This window comes from Aulonocara sp. 'chitande type north' Nkhata Bay, linkage group LG19, assembly GCF_057382095.1.
Source record: "Aulonocara sp. 'chitande type north' Nkhata Bay isolate Kocher_YH1m ecotype deep benthic linkage group LG19, A_spYH_male_GT1.1, whole genome shotgun sequence".
Taxonomy (NCBI): Eukaryota; Metazoa; Chordata; class Actinopteri; order Cichliformes; family Cichlidae; genus Aulonocara; species Aulonocara sp. 'chitande type north' Nkhata Bay.
Genome location: NC_141362.1, coordinates 24,221,330 through 24,242,450, shown reverse-complemented (window position 1 = coordinate 24,242,450; position 21,121 = coordinate 24,221,330). Strand labels below are relative to the sequence as shown.

The following is a 21,121-nucleotide window of genomic DNA, read 5'->3' as shown; positions in this document are numbered from 1 at the left end:
AGCTACTAAATAGAGCTCTACGTTACTTGAACAAAAACAGAGAATTTGCCAACCTTGCCCCGTTTTTCAGTCATACTCCAAAGAGGAGGAGGTGCCCGGCCACACATTGTAATCTCTCATTGGAGGAAAGCGGTGTCAGTCGAAGCTACTGGTCGGTGTGGATCCGCATCAAGCGTACGCAATAACATCTGCGTCAAGACAACCAGAGACAGACCCAACAATAAAACACCATATGCTGCCCAAAATAAAACCACCCTAGCAGTTTACTTTTCTAAATAAGTCTTTTAGTGGCTTATTATTGTTTGAAAGCGATAAGAAGTAGTGGAACTACTAAATCTTGAAATACCTTGAATTAATTTTGGTTCCACAAACATGCCTTTTAGCGTTGCTTTCGTGCAATATCGATTTTTACAAAAAGCTTTGCCAACCAGGAGATTTATTTTGATAGTACTTGGCGGAAGCTGCAGTTTTACTGTGGTGAACTTGACCCCCTGCGCCTTCGTCATCATCCGTACACACGGCGGCGACAGGAGCTCCTGTATCGGCAGGGACGGGTCTCCCACCGCTATTCTCTGTCTGTGCGGAGGAAAAACACTGACAGAGAAGAAAGACGACCGCGAATTTCCTCCACGAAGCTCCCTCTGGAAACTCCGATGGATTAATTTGATTTTTCTGCGGTGAGCGCGCTTTTCTTTTTCTTCTGTTGAATTTCAATTGGTGCGCCAGCCTTGTCCCCTATTTTGCGCTGTGGAAAGCGAGTTGAATTCATCTCGAGAGGGAGAGAGGCAGAGAGAGCAGATGAGATAAATAACACATTTTGAGTGGCTGCAGTCACGCCAATCTTTACTCCGAGTCTTCCTCGGAGGGCTGGCTTTGTGTGGTTTGCGTAAACATTGCCCTCGTTGAGGAAAAGACTGGGAGAGCGGTGATGGTGACTGTGGATGATGTTTTGCAGTGATTCTGGAGAGGGGGCTCTTGTGTTGCAGCAGGGATGGATGCGCTGCAGAACAGAGCTGACCACTGAGGCCATGCACACACACACACCTAATAAACGCCAGGCTGGCCTTCGGACAGCCTCTTAATTGTTTAACTCCACAGGAATTATCATATGCTTTGAGTTAATTGCATTGCCACGCTGCTAAACATCCAATTAAAGCTGTTCCAGTCGGGTTATCTCATGTGTCTGGAGGTGCAGCCATCCATCTTGTGAGCAAACACTGGGGATGATATGTGTGAGCTAACCCCACTGTTACCCATGTGCAATAAGTTAGTCAGCAGTTATTGTTTTGGTTGTTAAATTGTTCAGTCAGCTCCCTGAAGGCCTGAGTTCAGCCTGCCTATGAATGAGTGCACAATTGGTGTGCATGGTATGTATTAAATTTGAATGAAAGGAGTTGGATGTTGTGCTTCGTGGACCGTGCACTTTTCCCCCTTCAGGCTCGCTCTCCCTTATACAGTTCAACCTGCTGGCGCATAATCTGCCAAACCTGAAATAAGTTATAAAGAAATGCAGATGCTTTTCAAAATAAGGCTCAGTTGATAACTTTAGTTTAAGACCATTTTGTTGGTTTTTAAGATTTTTGGAAGGTGTTGGTTTGTTTTGACATCTACTGTGATGATTATCATTGTAAAATTAATCTGTCAAGCAGCAGAAAATAAATTAGCACTTAACTGTAAAATCATCATTAAGCCACATTTGAAGATATTTTTCTAGTTTCTAAAATGTGAGCATTTTCCATTATTCTAAATATTTAGGAAGACTTAGTTGTTTGGGGGTCTGAAAAAAATCAGGTTTCATTGATGGAAATTGCAGTGGGTATATTTTTTTGTATTCTGATGTTTTGGGCACTAAACTAATGAGAAGTGTAAAACAGCCACACATTTTTAGCATTTTTTTAATTAATAATATAAATAAATCAAACAAGTTGCAATTTATTTCTTTTTTGGGGGGTTGCATCTGCTAATTGGCTTATCGTTGTAGATCTGCGTCCAGCACTTGTGCGCCATGTGGCTCGTGCCAGTGTTTTACACTTTCCATCAACTCAAGTGCGATTTTTAGTTCTGCCAGAAACCTTCCATCCTCCGTTCCTGTAAACCCACCTCATCATGATTTCCACTGGATTCTTGCATCGACCATTACCCTCCACTGGCACAAGATTTGGAAAGAATCATTTAAACCCTCAGTTCAGACTGCCAGGCAGAAGCAGCAAGAATCTGCTCTGGTATCTGGATAACACTTTTTTCCTGTTTGGAAAGTGTTCACCTAGTCTGCACTGGTCTCGCTGACTGAATAGACATACACAATGGGATCGGTGATTTAACAACATGACTCAAGAAGCTCAAGTATAGACACTGTGACACTAAAACACAGCTAGGCTTAAACCCACACGCACGTACTGTATGAATCTCAGCTGCGTGTTTTATAACTAGCTCTGTTCATTCAGCACACGAAGAATGCTTTGAAAGCTTTAACAGTGTTTCATTGTGCTCATAATCTTGTAGCAGAGTGAAAAGTGGCCATTGTCTCGTTGTTGATACACTGAATGAACTCGGTTGTCTGACACAAGCAAATGTTGTAACTATTCAGAGAATGGCAGCCATAAGGAGGAGATTGTCAGTGTTGTACCAAATCCAGCAAACATAACAGTGGGTTTCACGTGCATTCAAATGTCACACAGCTTTTCTTAAAAAGGAAAAAAAAGATCCTCTGTTGGTTCGTTGGTCTCGTCTTTGTTCCATGATCAGAACGTTGAATTATGGAGTTGAATAAGGTCACAGTGAGTGCGATGCCAGTGGGAGGCATGTGGGAAGTTTGACCTTGTTTTGTGCCTTGTCAGTGATCTGAGTGTAAAAGGACCCCCACACTTCAACTTAAACAGGATACCTTTTAAGAAGATGTGTTGAATTGCAAAATAGACTGAGGAAAGACTGTATTCTGGAGGGATTTGTTAGTTCGTAGAGGTTAAATTATCACAACATTGCCAGATGTAATGCTCAATTGACCATAATTTCCACAGTTTATTAGTCAAAGCCACGTTTCAATTTGTTTTTCTAAGCTGAAATAATATCTTGTAAACTTGTTACCATTAGGTTCACATGTAGCAATTACTCTGCAGACTTGTATGATTATTTTATATTGTAGCATTAAGACTTTATTGATCTCCAGAGAGTGAGAGATTAATAAGGTTACAGCATTTTAAGGAAAATCTAAAAACATAAAAATTACTTAAAATGATGAAATGATTGAAGGACTTGCTGAAGTCAGTCAGTTGCACGTAATGTTACATACTTTCCCTGAGCTCAAAGTTATGCACAGATAGATACATATTTCATAATCTTGTAACACTTAGGAAATCGTCAGATGTTCCCTTTTTAGAAGCTGCAGATGTTACACTCATTCTTACGTAATTCTTAATGAAATAATTGTTGCTGTTTAGGGAATTTCAGTCTTTTTCTTTTTTTTTTTTTAGTCTTACACATCCAATTATCTTTTTTGTTCTTGCTCGTAACACAAATCAGACTGCAGATATATTTGTTTTTCAGGCCTGACTGAGTCTCTCCTGGTAAATCCATCAGTTAGTCTGTGCGACCCTGACATGTCTGTCCTTTTAATATAGTATATTGATTGCAGCTTTACTCCAAATGACCCACTATCTCATTATGGCCTCCAGCGCTATGACTGTTGTTATGGATGATTAACACTCAAGCTTGTGCGGCATCAAAATAAAGGCTTTCATTTGGGTAAATTAATTTCCAGTTGAGCCGAGCGGTTGTGACAGATAAAGTAAAGCTGACCCCGTTGCTGTGTGTTCGGTACCCATTCAAAAAAACTGCTTGTTCAGTGGTGCATTTGATAAAATAGTGTGAAAGCCGATAGTTACTAAAAACAGGTTGTGGATTTACCTGTGGTGGTAGGCGTGATGGAAGTCACTGCAGAGGGTGTCCTGCAGCGATATTCACAGATATTCCTAAAATTCCTCACATTTTTTGATGTTTCAGTTTACATATGTTCCATGAACACCTCATTTATGGTCAGCTTCTTTAAAAAAAAAACAAAACCTCAACATTTTAACACAGATTTTGTGAAAATTAAAAAATTAAACCAAAAACACCAACAGCAGAAAACTGCAATTTATTGTCCACTTGAGGCTTGCTCTAAAAGGAGTTGGTTTCAGTCCAATTTACAGCTGATGGTAAATGGTAAGTAGCAAAAACGTTTTAACACGTTTTTGGTGAAAAACTTGAGGCCTCTCACCTTTTCCTTCTCTTTGGCTTTTGAATTAACTCTTACAGCACATTGCAATCTTGTCCCCGAAGGACCCTCCTGATCACGCCATTGTCACTCTCTCTACAGCAAGCTGCTCATTTGGGTCTGAAAATAGCGTGATGATTGCTATTGCAGAGGCTGAGGTGGTCATGCAATACCCAGGCTGTGCCATGAAAGGGAACAAGCCCCGAGGCTTTGACGCCATCATCTGCTGGTTTGGTGTGGGGGGTTTGAGTAGACTTGCGTGTGTCTGTGTCCATCTCCACCATGATGAAATGCAGCGAGAGCACCAATCTAAAACTTATGTTGTGATCTCATACGTAGTGTTGACTCATGTGTAACCGGAGAGCAGAAATGTATCTATGATGAACGCTCGTGAAACTCTTATTAAATTACCGTGTAAATGTGAAAAGCTGCTGATTCACCGACTCATCTAAAGGATTCTTTATCTTGTAAATATGAGATTATTAATTGGAATCGCAACACAGACATGATTTAATGTTTACAAATACACACTGTGCAATAAAAAGACCACACAGGGAACATGTATGAATACTATATTAAGGCAAAATGTTATAGATTCTGTGCAGCTGAATGGTAAATGTATGCTAAAGCTACAGTAGTCCCTAGTCTTTTTAACTTGAAGAGCAAGATTTTCATAATCCCCACAGGCAGCACAACGACATGAGATTTCCCCTCATTTACTCTGATCCCTGCAGGAGTGGAGGCAGTGCTATTTCAATCACTTGAGTTGAAGAGAAAATCCACCAGAAATCAGACTTCACCTGCTCAGTTAATATATTCTGGTGCTACGTTAGTCTTATTAACGCCACGTTTAGAGGTTTTTGTATCGACGGGGAAGGTGAGTAAAGAAATGCAGTAACTATGGGAAGTTAACATTCGTGGCCTTGATATTGTTTTTCTCTCTGTTGTGTATTCATAAGAATTTATTTTTATTTTCAATGCCTGACTACCTCAGGTCACCTCTGTCATTCGCGTGGACTTCGGGCACGGTCTTGTTAAATACAGTCATGTGATAGTTCCAAGTTCTAAAACGAAGTACCCTCATGATTCAGTAGTTTGTAGTAGAACAACCTTTAGAAGTTATAACTTGAAGCAGACGTTTTCTGTATGACTCACTTTCTTACATCATTGCGGTGGAATTTTTGCTCAATTTTCTTTTCAAAGATGGTTCAGTTCATTGAGGTTTTTAGACATTTGTTTATGCTCAGCTGCCTTAAGGTCCCACCACGGCATTTCAGTCAGACTGAGGTCTGGACTTCGACTGGGCCGTTACAACACTTTAACCCAAATGGCCAAGCTTTAGCTGTCAGACAGATGGCCTCACATTTAACTTTAGAATACTTTCATATGCAGAGAAGTTCATGGTCGAGTCAGTGACTGCAAGGTGCCCAGGTCCTCTGGCTGCAAAACAAGCCCAAATCACTCCCCCTCCCCCACCGTGCTTGACAGTTGGTGTTTGTGCTGGTACGCCTCGTATCTCCAAACATGGCTCTGTGTGTTATAGCCAAACATCTCTACTGTCCTTTAGACAGATGAGACCACTTCTGAGGCCACTTCTGTTTTAGACATTTTGTAGTTTGTTCAGATTCAACTTTGCAAACGTAAGCTGTGCTGTCATGTCCTTTTTAGAGAGAAGAGGCTTTTTCCTGGCAACCCTTCCAAACAAGCCATACTCATTCAGTCTTTTTCTAACTTTACAGTCATGAACTTTAATATTTAATAGCTAACTGAGGCCTGCAGAGTTTTTTGGGGTTTTTTTGCAGTTTCTCCGACCATTGAAGAGTCTGACCTTGGGCTGAATTTACTGGGACGTCCACTGTGGCATTGCATTACCCACACACCTGAATGCTTCAGTTATATGGACAAAACGTTTTCACATAACTGTACATTCATAGCTTTCCTGGCCAAATAAATACTGTAATGTCCCAAGCCGAGTGACAGTACTGGATATGTGGTTTTCTTTGTTTTTGTTTTTTTATTTTAAATTATTTGAATTGGACTGAAATCACGACGTGTCCCAGTCCTCCTTTTTTCTTTCTCCATACAATTTTGAGCCCTGATGAATTCACACTCATCGCCACCCAGTGTTAACTTGGTTTGGAGGCCGTCTTTGGTTACTGTCAGCTGTCCCGATACTAATGAAATCACTGCAACATGTTGAAAAGACACGTTTTGAACTCAACTGTGGAAAATCAATTCATTCTGCTGTGTTTGTAGTACTGCTGCTTCTTCTCCTCAGTGAATTGTTAGAGCGGATCCCCTTTTTGTTTTATATCAGTTCTCAGATGTCGATTAAAAAGTCAGAAAATACCCATCACAACATCCTGAAGTCTTCATTTACTTGCTTTGTCCAGCAAAAAAAGATAAAACAAACAGCAAAATAGGGCTGCCACGATTAGTCGACTAGTCACGATTATGTCGACTATTAAAATCGTCGACGACTAATTTAATAGTCGACGCATCGTTTGAAGCTTTGTAAGATCACAAAGGACGCAGGAATGAGTAGTAGGATTTAAGAGTGTAATAACGGACTGAAACAGAAGATGGCAGCACTGCATGTACAAGGATGCCAGCTGCCGTTAAACCCCGAAGAAGAAGAAGCTGTGTCCCAGAATTCATAGCGCAGCCCAGCGCAGTTGTCAACAATGGCGGCAGCCAGTTAGTTTTAACTTTACTCTTATTATTCTTTCTTGGTCACAAAATAAACGTTTAACATATTTTCAGGCGAGAATGTAGCTGTGTAAACCTCAAATATCTGCTCAGTTTATCAAGACACCACATATTTTCAAAAGCGCTCTGACGTTTTCGGAGACGTCTGTTACCCACTAGCTCGTTAGCTAGGCGGGGGCAAGGCTAACTAGAGCCGTGAGAACACCGGACTCCCGGCAAATCGTTTTCAAACCCACTGCCGTCTTTCGCTAGTCAGGTTAAACATATATATAAGTCACTTAGATAACTTAAAAATGTTAGTGTTTGGCTTTCTTTAGTATTTTATTTGTTCCTGAGTAAATCGGTTTGGCTGAGATTAAAGTTATAGTTTTTGCACAGCTAAAACTGTCAAGCAGACAGCTGATTATCAGAAGTGTGAGACGCTGGAGAATATACTCCGGTGTCCTGTTATATTTTAGAAAGCAAGGAGTTTATTAAACTTCACCGAAACAATCTGCAAATTTCATTAAAAATTAATAAACGACCATCTTGTCTTTATTTTTAGTTAGCACAAACACTTCAAGCTGTAAGCTAATGATAGTTATATAAGACCAGATGCTGCTGGTGCAATAAGCTGTATGCTGTATGTCCAATGGATGATGATCTGATTAGTCGACTAATCGCAAAAATAATCGGTGACTAGTCGACTATCAAAATTATCGTTTGTGGCAGCCCTACAGCAAAACCAAGTGTGGAAGCACTAAAAAGTCCACGTATTCGCTTTGAATATTGCTTCATTGCCATTCATATATAGGATTTTTACATTCAAATATATCAGCTGTACTTTAGAGCAACGTGCTGTAAATACCAGAAGATTGGAGATATAAATATAGATGTCAAAACAGATTATTTTATATCTGAAGGATTATTGGAGACGCAACAGCAGCCGTGCTTCTTGTATTTCTGTCTGCGGTCTCTGCTTCGGTCAGAGCTTATACTGTAATGCTGCTGGGCTCGTTTCTTCTTCTGCGTATTTTATGGGGTTTTATTGGCAGTAATGAATCACAGTGATGTCGGTCTCTCTGCAGCAGTTACGTCCTTTTGTTACTTAAGCAAACTGGAGCTAAGCTGTATAGTGTGGCAATAATGAAATCCTGTATACAGAAGGAAAACTCAGTTTTTGGTGTCAGAGTCCCTCTTGGTACTTTTTCCATGCAGGCAACACAGCAAGGATTTTTCTTGTCGAATGAATGAATGAATGAATACAATTTTATGCAGCAGAATTCGTTTTTCTAGCTGGTTAATCATCAGATGTAACGTGATCTTTCAGAGAAATCTGACCTCAGACTTAGCTTCTTCTGGACCAAACTGCTCTCTCTGAAGTATAATAGATAAGCATTGATGGGTTTACAACAACTTGCACTTGAAAACCACTTTTGGTGTTTTGCAACTTTGCAACAACAATAATCATTTCAAGATTTTGACACTGCACCATCATGTGACCTCTTCTCAAAGAGGGCATTATTTCCCGTTCATCTGATACGTTCATGCATTTTCTCCTCATCTACATATAGTGCTTGACTTGTTACATTCTGCAGCATTTTCTCCCACTGTGCAGCAAGTGACACATCTGTTTGCACTTTTTGCCTGTGCAGGCATTAAAGTTTCTTGCTAGTAAATGTAAAACAGGCCTGAAGGGTTTGATCTTATACTGTGTAGCTTTGCTTGTAAGCATTAAGCACCAGTCCTTCAAAAACAAGCCTGTGGTTCCTGCTTGTTTTCTGCTTGGAAAATAGTTTCCTTAGAAAGACGTGCTTATTTTCCAATATTAGCAACATTACCTGCTGTATAAAGGCAGATTGTGCTTTTTGGGGTGTTATACAGCTGGGGTAAAGAGCACTGGGATGATTTCCCTTGTCCTCGATCTGTTGCAGTGTTGACTTTTGTTCCGAACACCACCTCTCTCCGTTCACCGACACTGTAAACAAGTATGTTTCCAATTAGCTGCCTCTGAAGTCAGCTGCCTGCTTATGCCATTGAAAGACAGCGCTGCTGCCGGGGCCCTCTTCTTAGACATGCTGAACCGGTTTCACGAGCTTCCAGGGCTTAAAGGGGGGGTTGGGGAGTGGGACACGGCGAGCCGAAATGTTCATTAGCTTAACTGGGTCTGCAAAGACGGTAAGGCTCTTTTTAATTGACAAAGCAGAAAGCAGGCTGTGTCCCTCATTTCAAAAACTGGTTTATCTTTGCTTTAGTGAGGACAAATGTTCCATCAGCGCGCGTGTGCGTGGCTCCTTGTAAAGCAAACAAAAATAAAGTAAATGCTCTCTTGTAAAGTCAGTGGCTCGGTGTAGACTCTTCTCCTCAGTGTGGTCATGCAATCAGATGGAAAAGTAAACTGTGATAAGTAGGGCCATTAAATTGTTTTACGGCCAGTTTAACTGGATATTCTCAGCATAAAGCATTAATGCGAGCGTACATATGCAGCGGTCATATTTACCGAGCACATACAGCTGTGGTGCATTGTGTTCCTCCATTTAATTAGTAATGCATCTTTTAAAGCGTCGTGTTTAATTTCAGCCTAATTGAAAGATTTTTCAGAAGACTCTGTGGAGCTCTCAAAGGAAGCTCTGAAATAATGGGAATATTGAATCATAATTTCCCCAGTGGAGACGGCTTTTGAGCTATTATTTTACCTAAGTGCTAATTCCATCTCGCTCTCTTTCTCTCTCCACCCACAGACAGTAGAGAATGGGCTGTGTCCAATGTAAGGATAAAGAAGCAGCAAAACTCACTGATGACCGGGAGACCAGCCTTTCGCACAACTCGGGCTACCGCTATGGGTCCGACCCCACTCCGCAGCACTACCCCAGCTTTGGGGTCACCACCATTCCCAACTACAACAACTTCCACAGCGCAGCCTCGCAGGGAGTCACTGTGTTCGGAGGAGTCCACACGTCCTCGCAGTCTGGGACCCTGCGATCTCGGGGAGGCACAGGTAATATTAGACTGTGAATGAATGTGAGCTACTTTACATGTCTTAAAAATATTTGTCACCTTTTAAAGGGCTAATGTGCATAAAAACTGCAAATAAACGGAACATTTGCATAATTTGAACCTGAAAAATACATCCATCCATCCATCCTTATCCTGTTCAGGGTCGCGGGGGGCGCTGGAGCCTATCCCAGCTGTCATAGGGCGAGAGGCGGGGTACACCCTGGACAGGTCGCCAGTCTGTCGCAGGGCCAACACACAGAGACAGACAACCATTCGCACTCACATTCACTCGCACATTCACACCTATGGGCAATTTGGATTAACCAATTAACCTATCCCCACTAAGTGCATGTCTTTGGACAGTGGGAGGAAGCCGGAGTACCCGGAGAGAACCCACGCAAACACGGGGAGAACATGCAAACTCCTCACAGAAAGACCCCGGCCTGATGGTGGAATTGAACTCAGGACCTTCTTGCTGTGCGGCAACAGTGCTAACCACTGTGCCACCGTGCTGCCCTGAAAAATACATGAATAGAAAATATCACATTTTAAAAATGATATGAATTTGGTTGCCCGGAATAAATTCACTGAGTACCCTGTTGGAAGATAAACTTACACGCTGTTAAGTAATGGGTCAAATTACAAATAAAATGTCTAATTTAAACTGTCTAAAAATGTCTCTGAAGGCTGCTAGCTGCCGGGTAGGATGGATCCATTCTTTCATGTTGTTGTGTGCTTACAGAGCCAGGTGGCTTTATGAGTTAGTGTTGTTTTCTCGTCAGCTCAAAGCAGTCTGGCTATTCTCCTCTGACCTCTGGCATCATCAAGACATTTTCACCCCGAGAACTGACACTCACTGTATATTTTCTCTTTTCCGGGCCATTCTCTGCAAACCCTAGAGATGGTTGTGTGGGGAAAATCCCATCAGGTCAGCTGTTTCTGAAACACTGTGACCAGCCCATCTGGCGCCAACCACCTTTAAGTATTCAAAGTCACTTAAAGTCAAAGTCACTTAAATGACCCTTCAGTTTGAACTTCAGCAGGTCATCTTGACCATGCGTACAGGCCTAAATGCACAGACTTACTGCCAAGTGACTGGCTGATTATAGATTTGCATTAACAAGTGTATGGCCTGTGAATATAGATGTTTAACAAAAAAAAACAGCTTATGTTGGCTTGTCAGCTTTCTGTTCTCAGAATTACAGGCTCAACTTAAATAACGGGTGAAGTTCGTGGCTTGTGTGCCATTTACTAAATGAATAAGTGAGCCTTCTCTTGTGTGTAGTAGAGCCTCAAAATGAATAGAAATGCCCTAAATTATGACCAGTTCTCTGTGAAGAACAATGACAGAGAGCAGACTTTTTGCTGAAGAGCGCTTCAAATGGGGAGAAATAAGCTTTACACTCTTTTGCTCGAAATTTGAAAGCTTCGTATCATCAGATTTATAAATCGCCACCATCCTTGCTTTGATGTCTGTGACGTACTTTGAACCCTTTTTGCGGTTGAATAAAACCAACATCTTTGAAATTGCCGTCGCCAGCTCGCATGAACAAGAAACTACTCTAAGAGGGGGAATGAGAAATAAAATGCATGTCTAATTTGTACAGTGAAGACTTGAGGCGTAAGAAACTGAAACTATAACAGATGTAGAGCCGAAACTTGATCTGATCTGCAATGACCTCAACGGACAGTGTGCAGATTTGGTCGACATTAGGATTGCAGCTTGGAGGATTTAGATCAAATCAGAAAATGAACACTTACAGTTTTAGGCTTATTAACAGATACTGGCAGATTTTTGATTGGCTTCCCTCATCTAGACCATGATAGCACCAAGTAGTATCTATATTTGCTCGTTAGGTCTGCAGTTTTATGTTAGTTAAGTAGGCATCACAAGTCAGTTAATAACAAAAGTTGTTTTTGTGAAATCTTTTTTACCCCATCAACTTTTTTTTATTATATTTTTTGCCTTTTTAGAGTCTAAGTGCTCCTTTCTTGTTAAACTGAGATCATACAGCTGTCATTAAGGTATCAGGACATAAATCCAAATCAGTTAGTGGCAAAGAGTTTGCTTCTGTAAGCTAAGCTTTGTGTCACACCTGTAGCAATTAGCTTTTTAATATGAATGTTTTACTTTATTTGAAAAAATAAAATGTCCCACACAAGTCCTTAAAAGTAAAACATCACCATAAATCACAAACTGCGCTGAAACATCTCAAGAGTCTCCAAATTGTTGCTTTTATTTAAAATTTCTATAAGCGAAAAACTCCCACAATTCTTTTTAAGTTAGCGCTGCTAGTGAGATGTTTGGAAAGATAAAAGAGTAGAAATTTGTTTTGTTTCTAAGGTGAAAATAATGCAGCAGATGGGGTGTAAAGAATAAACAAAGAAGGCAGTAATATTTATTGCCGTTACATAAGCCCCATGTGTTAGACAGATGAACGAACCCTACAGTAAAAATGGAATGAAAAACCCACCGCCATAATATTTCAGCCACATAACCGCCACATGCAACATTTTTGTTTTGCGGCAGGGGTGACTCTCTTTGTGGCCCTTTATGATTATGAAGCCAGGACCGAGGATGACCTCAGCTTCAGAAAAGGGGAGAGGTTCCAGATCCTCAACAGCACGTAAGTGTGAAAACATCTGCATGACAGCACCAAAAGGGTGGTGGTTGTGTTTTCCTTCTCTGGTCCGGCTGTAACAAACGTTACACCGGCACCAATCTGACAGACTTAACCGGGTCTGTGAGGTTCTTGGATTCTCCTCACTTTTTGTGTAACTACAGTGATTTGTGTTGCTTTATCGCATCTTTATAGGAGAATTAAACAGTCAGACCATACTTGCGGGCTGTGCGTGGGCGTTTCCCATGGTAAATGCTGACTGACATCTGAGAGCCTCTGTTCTGTCTCCCTGTCATTTTGTGTTTTCTCTTTCGCTGAATCCAAACCAAGCATTTCCCCTAAATCCAACCAGTTATCTCAGCTACTCATGACAGTCAAACTTCAGTCCCTAACTCCAAACGGAATGGGAGGTCCTGCTGGAAACATACACTCACCAGCCACTTCATTAGGTGCACCTTCAGAACTGCCTTAATTCATTGTGACATAGATTCATCAAAGTGCTGCAGAGAATTTGGTACATATTGACATGACAGCACGACACAGTTCTTGCAGATTTGTTGGCTGCACATCCATGATGGGAATTTCCTGTTATACCACATCCCAAAGGTGCTATATTGGACTGAGATGTGGTGACCGTGGAGGCCATTTGAGTACAGTGAACTCGTGTTCGAGAGCCAGTTTGAGGTAATATGAGCTTTGTGACACCAGACATTATCCTGCTAAAAGCAGCATGTCAAATATGGCGCTTAAACAATGCGCATTTAGTGTTTAGGAGCCTAAACACTAGCCCACCACTAACCTAAAGTAGATCCGCGTTGTTTACACCAGATGTCTGTCCCTTCTCTTCTGACCTCTGGCATCAACAAGGCATTTTCCCGTTCAAACCATTCTCTGTAAATCCTGGTTGTGCGGGAAACTGACACCAACAACCATGCCTCGTTCAGCGTCACTTAAATCCCCTTTCCTCCCCATTCTGATGCTCAGTTTGAGCATCAACAGGTCGTCAAGACCACGTCTACATGCCTAAATGCACCGAGTTGCTGCAACGTGATTCGCTGATTAAATATGTGTGATAGAAAGCAGTTGAAAGGTGTATCTAATAAAGTGGCAACGAGTGTAATTCTTTTTTTAAACCAGGAAATGGTCTATAACAAAGGGGAACCAACAAGCTATTGCTAGAACATTTACATATTTATATATAAATAATATTAATATATATTTGCACAAGGTTGGAGGTGATTCCCACTGGATATTATTTGGGATATAAGAAGCGCATTTGTAAATGGCCTGTATTTATATAGCACTTTACTAGTCCTTAAGGACCCCAAAGCGCTTTACATATCCAGTCATCTACCCATTCACACACAGGTGATGGCAAGCTACAGTGTAGCCACAGCCACCCTGGGGCGCACTGACAGAGGCGAGGCTGCCGGACACTGGCGCCACCGGGCCCTCTGACCACCATCAGTAGGCAACGGGTGAAGTATCTTGCCCAAGGACACAACGACCGAGACTGTCCAAGCCGGGGCTCGAACCGGCAACCTTCCGATTACAAGGCGAACTCCCAACTCTTGAGCCACGATCGCCCCGTGGCGACAAATGAGCAGACTGTCCGAACGTTGTCCTGAAAATTATAAAGCACTCAAATCATAGTTGCGAATGAAGAGCTTCAGCTGTAGTCAAATTTATGAATTCAAAAACTGAGTTTATAATTTTAATTTCAGAATGGTTAAATCACATAAGGGTGGTCATGCACGGGGGTCTCTACATTACAACTGCTTTGTCTTAGATTTGCACTAAAACAACAGCATTCAGAGTATTAAGAAGAGTGCGTTTATTTCCTTAAATGTAGTGCATCCACTCTGTTTACACGATGAGTAAATGGTGATCTAGCTCTGTTAAATCCACCCTCTCATTTTTCAGCGAGGGAGACTGGTGGGAGGCTCGTTCTCTCACTACAGGTGGAACTGGATACATTCCCAGCAATTACGTAGCTCCTGTGGACTCCATCCAAGCCGAGGAGTGAGTGAAACTTTTTCATTTGAGCACACGCTCTCACACACAGCCTCCACGGGTCTCCGAGGCACGGCAGCTTCATCACCAGAGAGCATAAATATTTCAGAAGTCAGCTCATTGCCTTTGTTAGATGTGACATGGTTGCACGCACAGTACAAATAGAATATTTAGGAAAGCACTGAAAACAAATTTCCCACATCTTTTTTTCCATTTCTCCTCCTTCCTTCAGCTGGTATTTTGGTAAATTGGGTCGAAAGGACGCAGAGAGGCAACTGCTCTCCAACAGCAACGCCAGAGGCACTTTCCTGATCCGTGAGAGCGAAACAACTAAAGGTACTCAAAACGAGATGGTGACTGTTTGAACGCTTTTAAACTTTAGGAAAACTGACAGGTGTTTGTACATAAGTAAAGGAGCACATTAAAGTGAAAGTAAGTAGAAGCAAATTATTTATGGATAAACCTAGAATAAGCCGTGAGACTAAAGATTGAATAACTTAAAATAACATCACAACCAATCTGTTCTAGGAGCCTACTCTCTCTCCATCCAGGACTGGGATGACGTGAAGGGAGATCACGTTAAACACTATAAAATCCGCAAACTGGATAATGGAGGCTACTACATCACCACCAGAGCCCAGTTTGAGACACTCCAGCAGCTAGTGCAGCACTACTCGGGTGAGACTCTGCTGCTCAGTGTGTACAAAAACATCTTAATGGTATATTGTGTGTGGGATTTTTTTTCTTCTTCTTTTACACTTCCACATTTCTCATGTGACCCCAAATTGCACGGTCATTTCAGCCAGGGCTGCAGGCCTGTGCTGCAGACTGATCGTGCCGTGCCACAAAGGCATGCCTCGTCTGACCGACCTGTCTGTCAAAACCAAAGACGTGTGGGAGATCCCGCGGGAGTCGCTGCAGCTTATTAAACGCCTCGGCAATGGCCAGTTCGGAGAAGTCTGGATGGGTGTGTATCTTATTCCTCAAATTCCAAAAATTCCATTTTGACTAGAATGCCATTTTTGAACTTGTTGTGATTTCTGAGTGGATTTAAGATTTTGGGGAGGGCTTGGGTTGTTGAACCCTGGGAAAAACAAAAGCAAATTATTAGAATATTTCTAGCTTTATCTAATTCATCAGCATTAAAATAACATTTTGATTCATTTCTCCCATTAAAAAAAAATATGTATCCATCTGTGCAGGCTCTTAACCGCTTAACCAAATCAGGTTAACGGGGAAGCTTGGAGTCTGTCCCAGCTGTGACTGGGTGATAGGCAGTGTGCACTCTTGGTACAGAGAGAGACAGCCAATGCATGTATTTGGACTGTTGGAGCTCCTGAAGCAAACCCAGAAAATACATGCAAACCTCAGTTTTAATTACAATCTGTTATGTCATACTCTGATACACTTAATGCAACTTTCAGGGAGTATTTGTTTCTAGTTATGTCTTCTACAGATTAAGTTAAAAGAAGCATGGCCTGTTCATTTTTTCTTTTAATTAGACTGAATGTCACATTTTGGGGTTTTTCTTCCCAGGTACGTGGAATGGCACCACCAAGGTGGCAGTAAAGACTCTTAAGCCCGGCACGATGTCACCTGAGTCCTTCCTGGAGGAAGCTCAGATAATGAAGAAGCTCCGACACGATAAGCTGGTGCAGCTCTATGCTGTGGTGTCCGAGGAACCCATCTATATAGTCACAGAGTACATGAGCAAAGGTAGAGGCTGTTTTAACAGTGTCATCATTGCATACATGCATTCATGCATGCACCTAAATAATGTTGCTATATATATATATATATATATATATATATATATATATATATATATATAACGATCTATCTGCATAGGATGTAAAGTATGTCTCCCAGTTTGCTGTATAGCAAATGAAGTTTATTTCACATTGTGACTGTTGGGCAGGATGCATTTGCGATGGAAAAACAGATTTTCAGTTACCACAGCAATACCTAACAAACATCTCACTAAGATGTAACATTCTAGGCAGAAATCCCAGAACTGATGCAACATTAGCACAACGTGATGCTTGTAATGATGTGGCAGCCCAAGAAAACAAAAGCCTGATATCCTGACTGTATTTTTTTTTCTTATCTTTTCAGGGAGTTTGCTTGATTTCCTGAAGGACGGCGAAGGTCGAGGCCTCAAACTGCCAAATCTAGTGGACATGGCGGCTCAGGTGTGAAAATCTTGATGCTCAGAAAACATGTTCCCAGGGAAGGATGTTTCCTTTAAGAGCTTAACTGACTTTAATCATCTCCAACTGTTCCCAGTTTAGTCATTTAATCTCAGCACTGCTCATTTAAAGTCTTTTGTTTTGGTGATTTCCCAATTTTTCACACACTTTGCACAAATTCCACGTGATTTATGTTGTTTACTGAGAAAGTAAATGTATATAAAGCAAATCTGTGGGCTTTCAGTTTAGAGAGATGCTTCACTTTTGCTGTCCCACTTTTTTAGGGTGATAACATTTGTGTAAATCTTGCTTAGCACAGATTTAATGACCTTGAAGCTATACATTGAGATGATGTTCAGTAGGAAAAAAAACCCTCAATTTCCCAGGTGGCGGCGGGCATGGCTTATATCGAGAGGATGAACTACATCCACAGAGACCTAAGATCTGCCAACATCCTAGTCGGAGACAGCCTGGTGTGCAAGATTGCTGACTTTGGTCTGGCTAGACTCATCGAGGACAACGAATACACAGCAAGACAAGGTAGGCTTCACTCCAACACATTTTCATGAATCCATTGCTAATGCCTTCCTGCTTGTTTAAACCACAAATGAATTAAAATGACGTTGCAACAACACACAGTACAGAAACTGCAACATAGGTTCCAAACTTCAAAACTGAAAAAACTTCCTGTCCCTGTAAATGTAGAATTTATTGTATTTGTGCGTACTTTCAAAGATGAGCAGCAGATTTTGTGTCAGAATTGAGTAATAATTCAGTCACTTTTGAAAATGCTGACATAGTACACACACCTGTGATCTATGTGCTGATGAACTAAGATGAGATCTATGGATCACCTGGTGTGAGTACACACTTAAACTTTCTTTGTGTTTATGTTGCTTAGACATTGTAATAAAGACAATATATGACTACAGACCGTGCTTGAGAAATGTCTGTTCAGTAGCAAAGTTGTCCAGTGGTGGTTTTCTACTAGATTTCTTATGTTTCAGTGAGTCAGGTCAATTATTGACTACTACTGGGAAAAAGATTAGAAGCTTGCACATGTTTTGTCTAACTCTGTTTCTGTAGGATTCATTAAGTTCCCTGTAAACTGCCATCAGAGGAAAAATGTTGGTGGCTTGGCAAAAGGGCTTATTCCATCCAGTTTCACACACGAACACACACACATTTGTGTTTCTGTAACTTCAGAGGACATTGCTTTAACCAAAATGAATTTCATGGATACAAAACTTAAACTTTCCTGATGTTGACCCCTGACCTCTTCACCTTAAAATGCTGTTACTGACAGACTCATATCACAACATGAGCACTTAGAGCATGCTGCTTTTCTTTTTGAGCAAGAATTTGTCTTGATGGAACCACTGGAAAGCGGATGCACGTGTGGTTAGCGCAAAGACAACCAAAGATGTGTTTATACAGGGGTACGGTGCCGGACTTGAGACCTCTTAAAAGGGCACTTGTTTTACACGAAAATATGCCGCTGCGATTATTGTTTGAAGGATGACGAGGAAGCAGCCAAAACCTGATTCACTCCAGTGTTGTTTCCCCCCTGAGTCAGACGTGAACCACACCAGGAGGACTTCAAGCTCTGTTAGTCACTCTGTCAACATGTTCAGTCACTCATTTGGTAGAAATGAAATGTTTACTTGCTCGACTCGGGCCAAGTGCAAACTGACACGGAGATGGATAATGGAATGGTTCCGTTATTTCCCTGGTGGGATGTAATGATGTCCTTATGTGCCTGCACTAATCAAATCAGTGAAGGGAAAAAAATCAGTACAGTGAAGACTGACCTACTTTAGTCTAGGTTTTGGTGGAAGCCGCTGCTGTGTATCTTTGTGTATATCTGGAGGGATGCAGAAGCAAAATAATAAAAGTTTGAGACTGTTTGTGAAATTAATATCACCTGAATTTATTTTAGGTGCGAAGTTTCCCATAAAGTGGACCGCTCCTGAGGCTGCCCTCTACGGGAAATTCACCATCAAGTCAGACGTGTGGTCATTTGGTATCCTGCTGACAGAGCTGGTGACCAAGGGCAGAGTGCCCTATCCAGGTGAGAGTGCTGAGCTTGAGGGTTATGTAATCACCTCTCAAAACCAATCAAACTGCTGCATTCAGTTAATGCAGGCTGTGACACGAGACTTTGCATGATTTAAAAGGAAAAAAAGCAGTAGTTAGTTGCATAATGCATTATACATAGAAATGTTCCAAGCTAATGAATGTGAATTGTTCCAGTTTCACTGACATTATAATTCCATTTTAACCTTTATATAAGCTGTCTAGTGTCTATGCGATGATTGCTGCGATGTTTTCAGTTTCCAGTGTAAGGCTTAAGGCGTCACCACTTCTATGCAAAGCACTATTTCTTCAGTTCAGATCAAAACGGAAGGCTCTTTCCCGCCTTGACTGTTCACATTTTTATGCTAATCGACTATTACCCCCATCTTAATGTCACATTGCAACCAATAGTAGGTGCAGGAAGTCATCTACTAATCTGTTCCACGATACTGAAACTCAAAAGCAAAGTCTAGAGTAATGCAACTTATGGAAACGGCACAGAAAGACTGCTTACAAACTTGGTGATTTGATGGCAGCACAGCCCTAAACTCTCACTCTATGTGCACCTTTGTTCAGGCATGAACAACCGTGAGGTGCTGGAGCAAGTGGAGCGAGGCTACCGGATGCCGTGCCCCCAGGACTGCCCCTCGTCCCTGCATGAGCTAATGCTACAGTGCTGGAAGAAAGACCCAGAGGAGAGGCCCACCTTTGAGTACTTGCAAGCCTTTTTGGAGGACTACTTCACTGCCACTGAGCCTCAGTATCAGCCAGGGGATAACCTCTGAGCGCCGCGGCCCTCGTCTCATGTCGTTTCACCAAAATTCCACCAGAGGGAGCCAGACACCACGCGTTCTTTCTCATTCTGCGGCTCTAATGGTTTTAAAAGCTGGCAGACTCGCTTTCCAACCTTCAGACGTCATACAAACAGGACAGAGGGGTGCAAACACAGCAACGTGACTATCAGAATTAGAAGTGACTGTCATGGATGAACGACATGAGTTCTGTTGCGTAACGTGTATGTAATGTAAATACAAATTGCTTGTTTACTTATTATCTTTTTTCTGTTTTGTATTCCTTTTGATAATTTGGAAATGTGTGATTTTTTTTTTTCTTCTTCTTTTTTTCCATTTTTAAATGTAAGGTTACATTTGTTATGGCTCATAGAGAAGTGTGTGAGGCTCACAAGCTGGTTACAGATGTAGGAATAATAATTGTTGGGAATAGTTAGACACTGTGGACCAAAGTGTATCTGAAAATTAGTTTTTTTCCTTTTTCTGGGAGTCCACTGACTTTTTTCTTCTTTTTTCTTTTTTTATAAGGTTAATGTAACAATACTTTTCTCCTCTTCTCAAGGACTTTAGATGTACTATAACACCTGTTCTTGCCTTTTCTTGTTTAGTAATATTCTTATAATGTAAGGGAATGCCTTCATGCTTTACACACACTAACTCAGTGCATCATGGGCTCTTCCTCCCAAAACTGTATGCCATCTGCACTAATATTGTGCATTCATTGCATTCCAGCTTCTGCCAGTGATCTTTTTTTTAGGACTGGCTTAAAGTGACTTTTAAGTTGAGCTTTACGTAATTCAAATGAGGACTGAACTCCTCTCTAACTGCAATCTTCGTTCAGCTGACTGCTTAGTATACTGACAGTATTTTTAAATGTATGTTGCAGATGGCAGCAGGCTGTGTAAGACTTCCACACTGTCTTTATGCTTCAACAGCCAAACAAACTGCCACTTACATGATATGAATGAAGGATGTGTACCTGTGTTTGTCCCTCCATAATGTGTATTTGAATATAACAGTTTGTGAGACCAAATACCTTTTAATTTCATTTTAAGAACATTTCAGCCAGTTAAGAGACGCGAATAATTGATTATTTCCAGGCATTAGGCTTTGGATAGCATTTCATCTTCCTTTACTATCAATCTCCTCTCACTCTTGGTGTGTAATCACATGACAATGTGCCATTTATGTGTATTTATGTTGCTCTCCACGGGTGTAAAAGTCAGCAGAAACTTTTGTATCACTCCGTTTGCCCTGAGTTTAGTAGGTATTCAAAACTTTTGGTCTCTATTTATTGTCTCTGTCTGTTCTGCGTGCACAGCTGTTTTTGAAATAAAGAATCCTGCCATGACGACGCACTATTTAACACTGTTTGTGAAGCTCGTCTGACTGCTCCCATTCTCAAGCAATTTCAGGTTCTCAGCAACAGGCGTGGTGAATAAGCAGACATGACTATTGAAAATGACAGAGTACAAATGAGCCTGTGGTTTTGTT

The 21,121-nt window shown here is 41.4% G+C and overlaps 1 protein-coding gene across 1 annotated transcript; it reads left to right on the top strand.

Moving 5' to 3' along the window:
• Nucleotides 1–498: 498 nt before the first annotated feature.
• On the top strand, nt 499–20,993 carry fyna (FYN proto-oncogene, Src family tyrosine kinase a). Its single transcript, XM_086273998.1, has 12 exons — nt 499–677; nt 9,682–9,938; nt 12,468–12,564; nt 14,482–14,580; nt 14,804–14,907; nt 15,100–15,249; nt 15,374–15,538; nt 16,108–16,287; nt 16,687–16,763; nt 17,147–17,300; nt 18,700–18,831; nt 19,413–20,993. The coding sequence occupies exons 2-12, from the start codon at nt 9,692–9,694 to the stop codon at nt 19,619–19,621; spliced, it is 1,614 nt and encodes a 537-aa protein (XP_086130124.1). The 5' UTR covers nt 499–677; nt 9,682–9,691; the 3' UTR covers nt 19,622–20,993.
• The last annotated feature ends 128 nt before the right edge of the window (nt 20,994–21,121 follow it).

What these genes read in the sequence shown, in the direction of transcription:
- fyna (XM_086273998.1), top strand. Translation starts at nt 9,692, where the DNA reads ATGGGCTGTGTCCAATGTAAGGATAAAGAAGCAGCAAAACTCACTGAT. An exon ending in GACTCCATCCAAGCCGAGGA is followed by an intron (nt 14,581 to 14,803) that starts GTGAGTGAAACT and finishes TCCTTCCTTCAG; the next exon opens with CTGGTATTTTGGTAAATTGG. An exon ending in GGGCAGAGTGCCCTATCCAG is followed by an intron (nt 18,832 to 19,412) that starts GTGAGAGTGCTG and finishes ACCTTTGTTCAG; the next exon opens with GCATGAACAACCGTGAGGTG.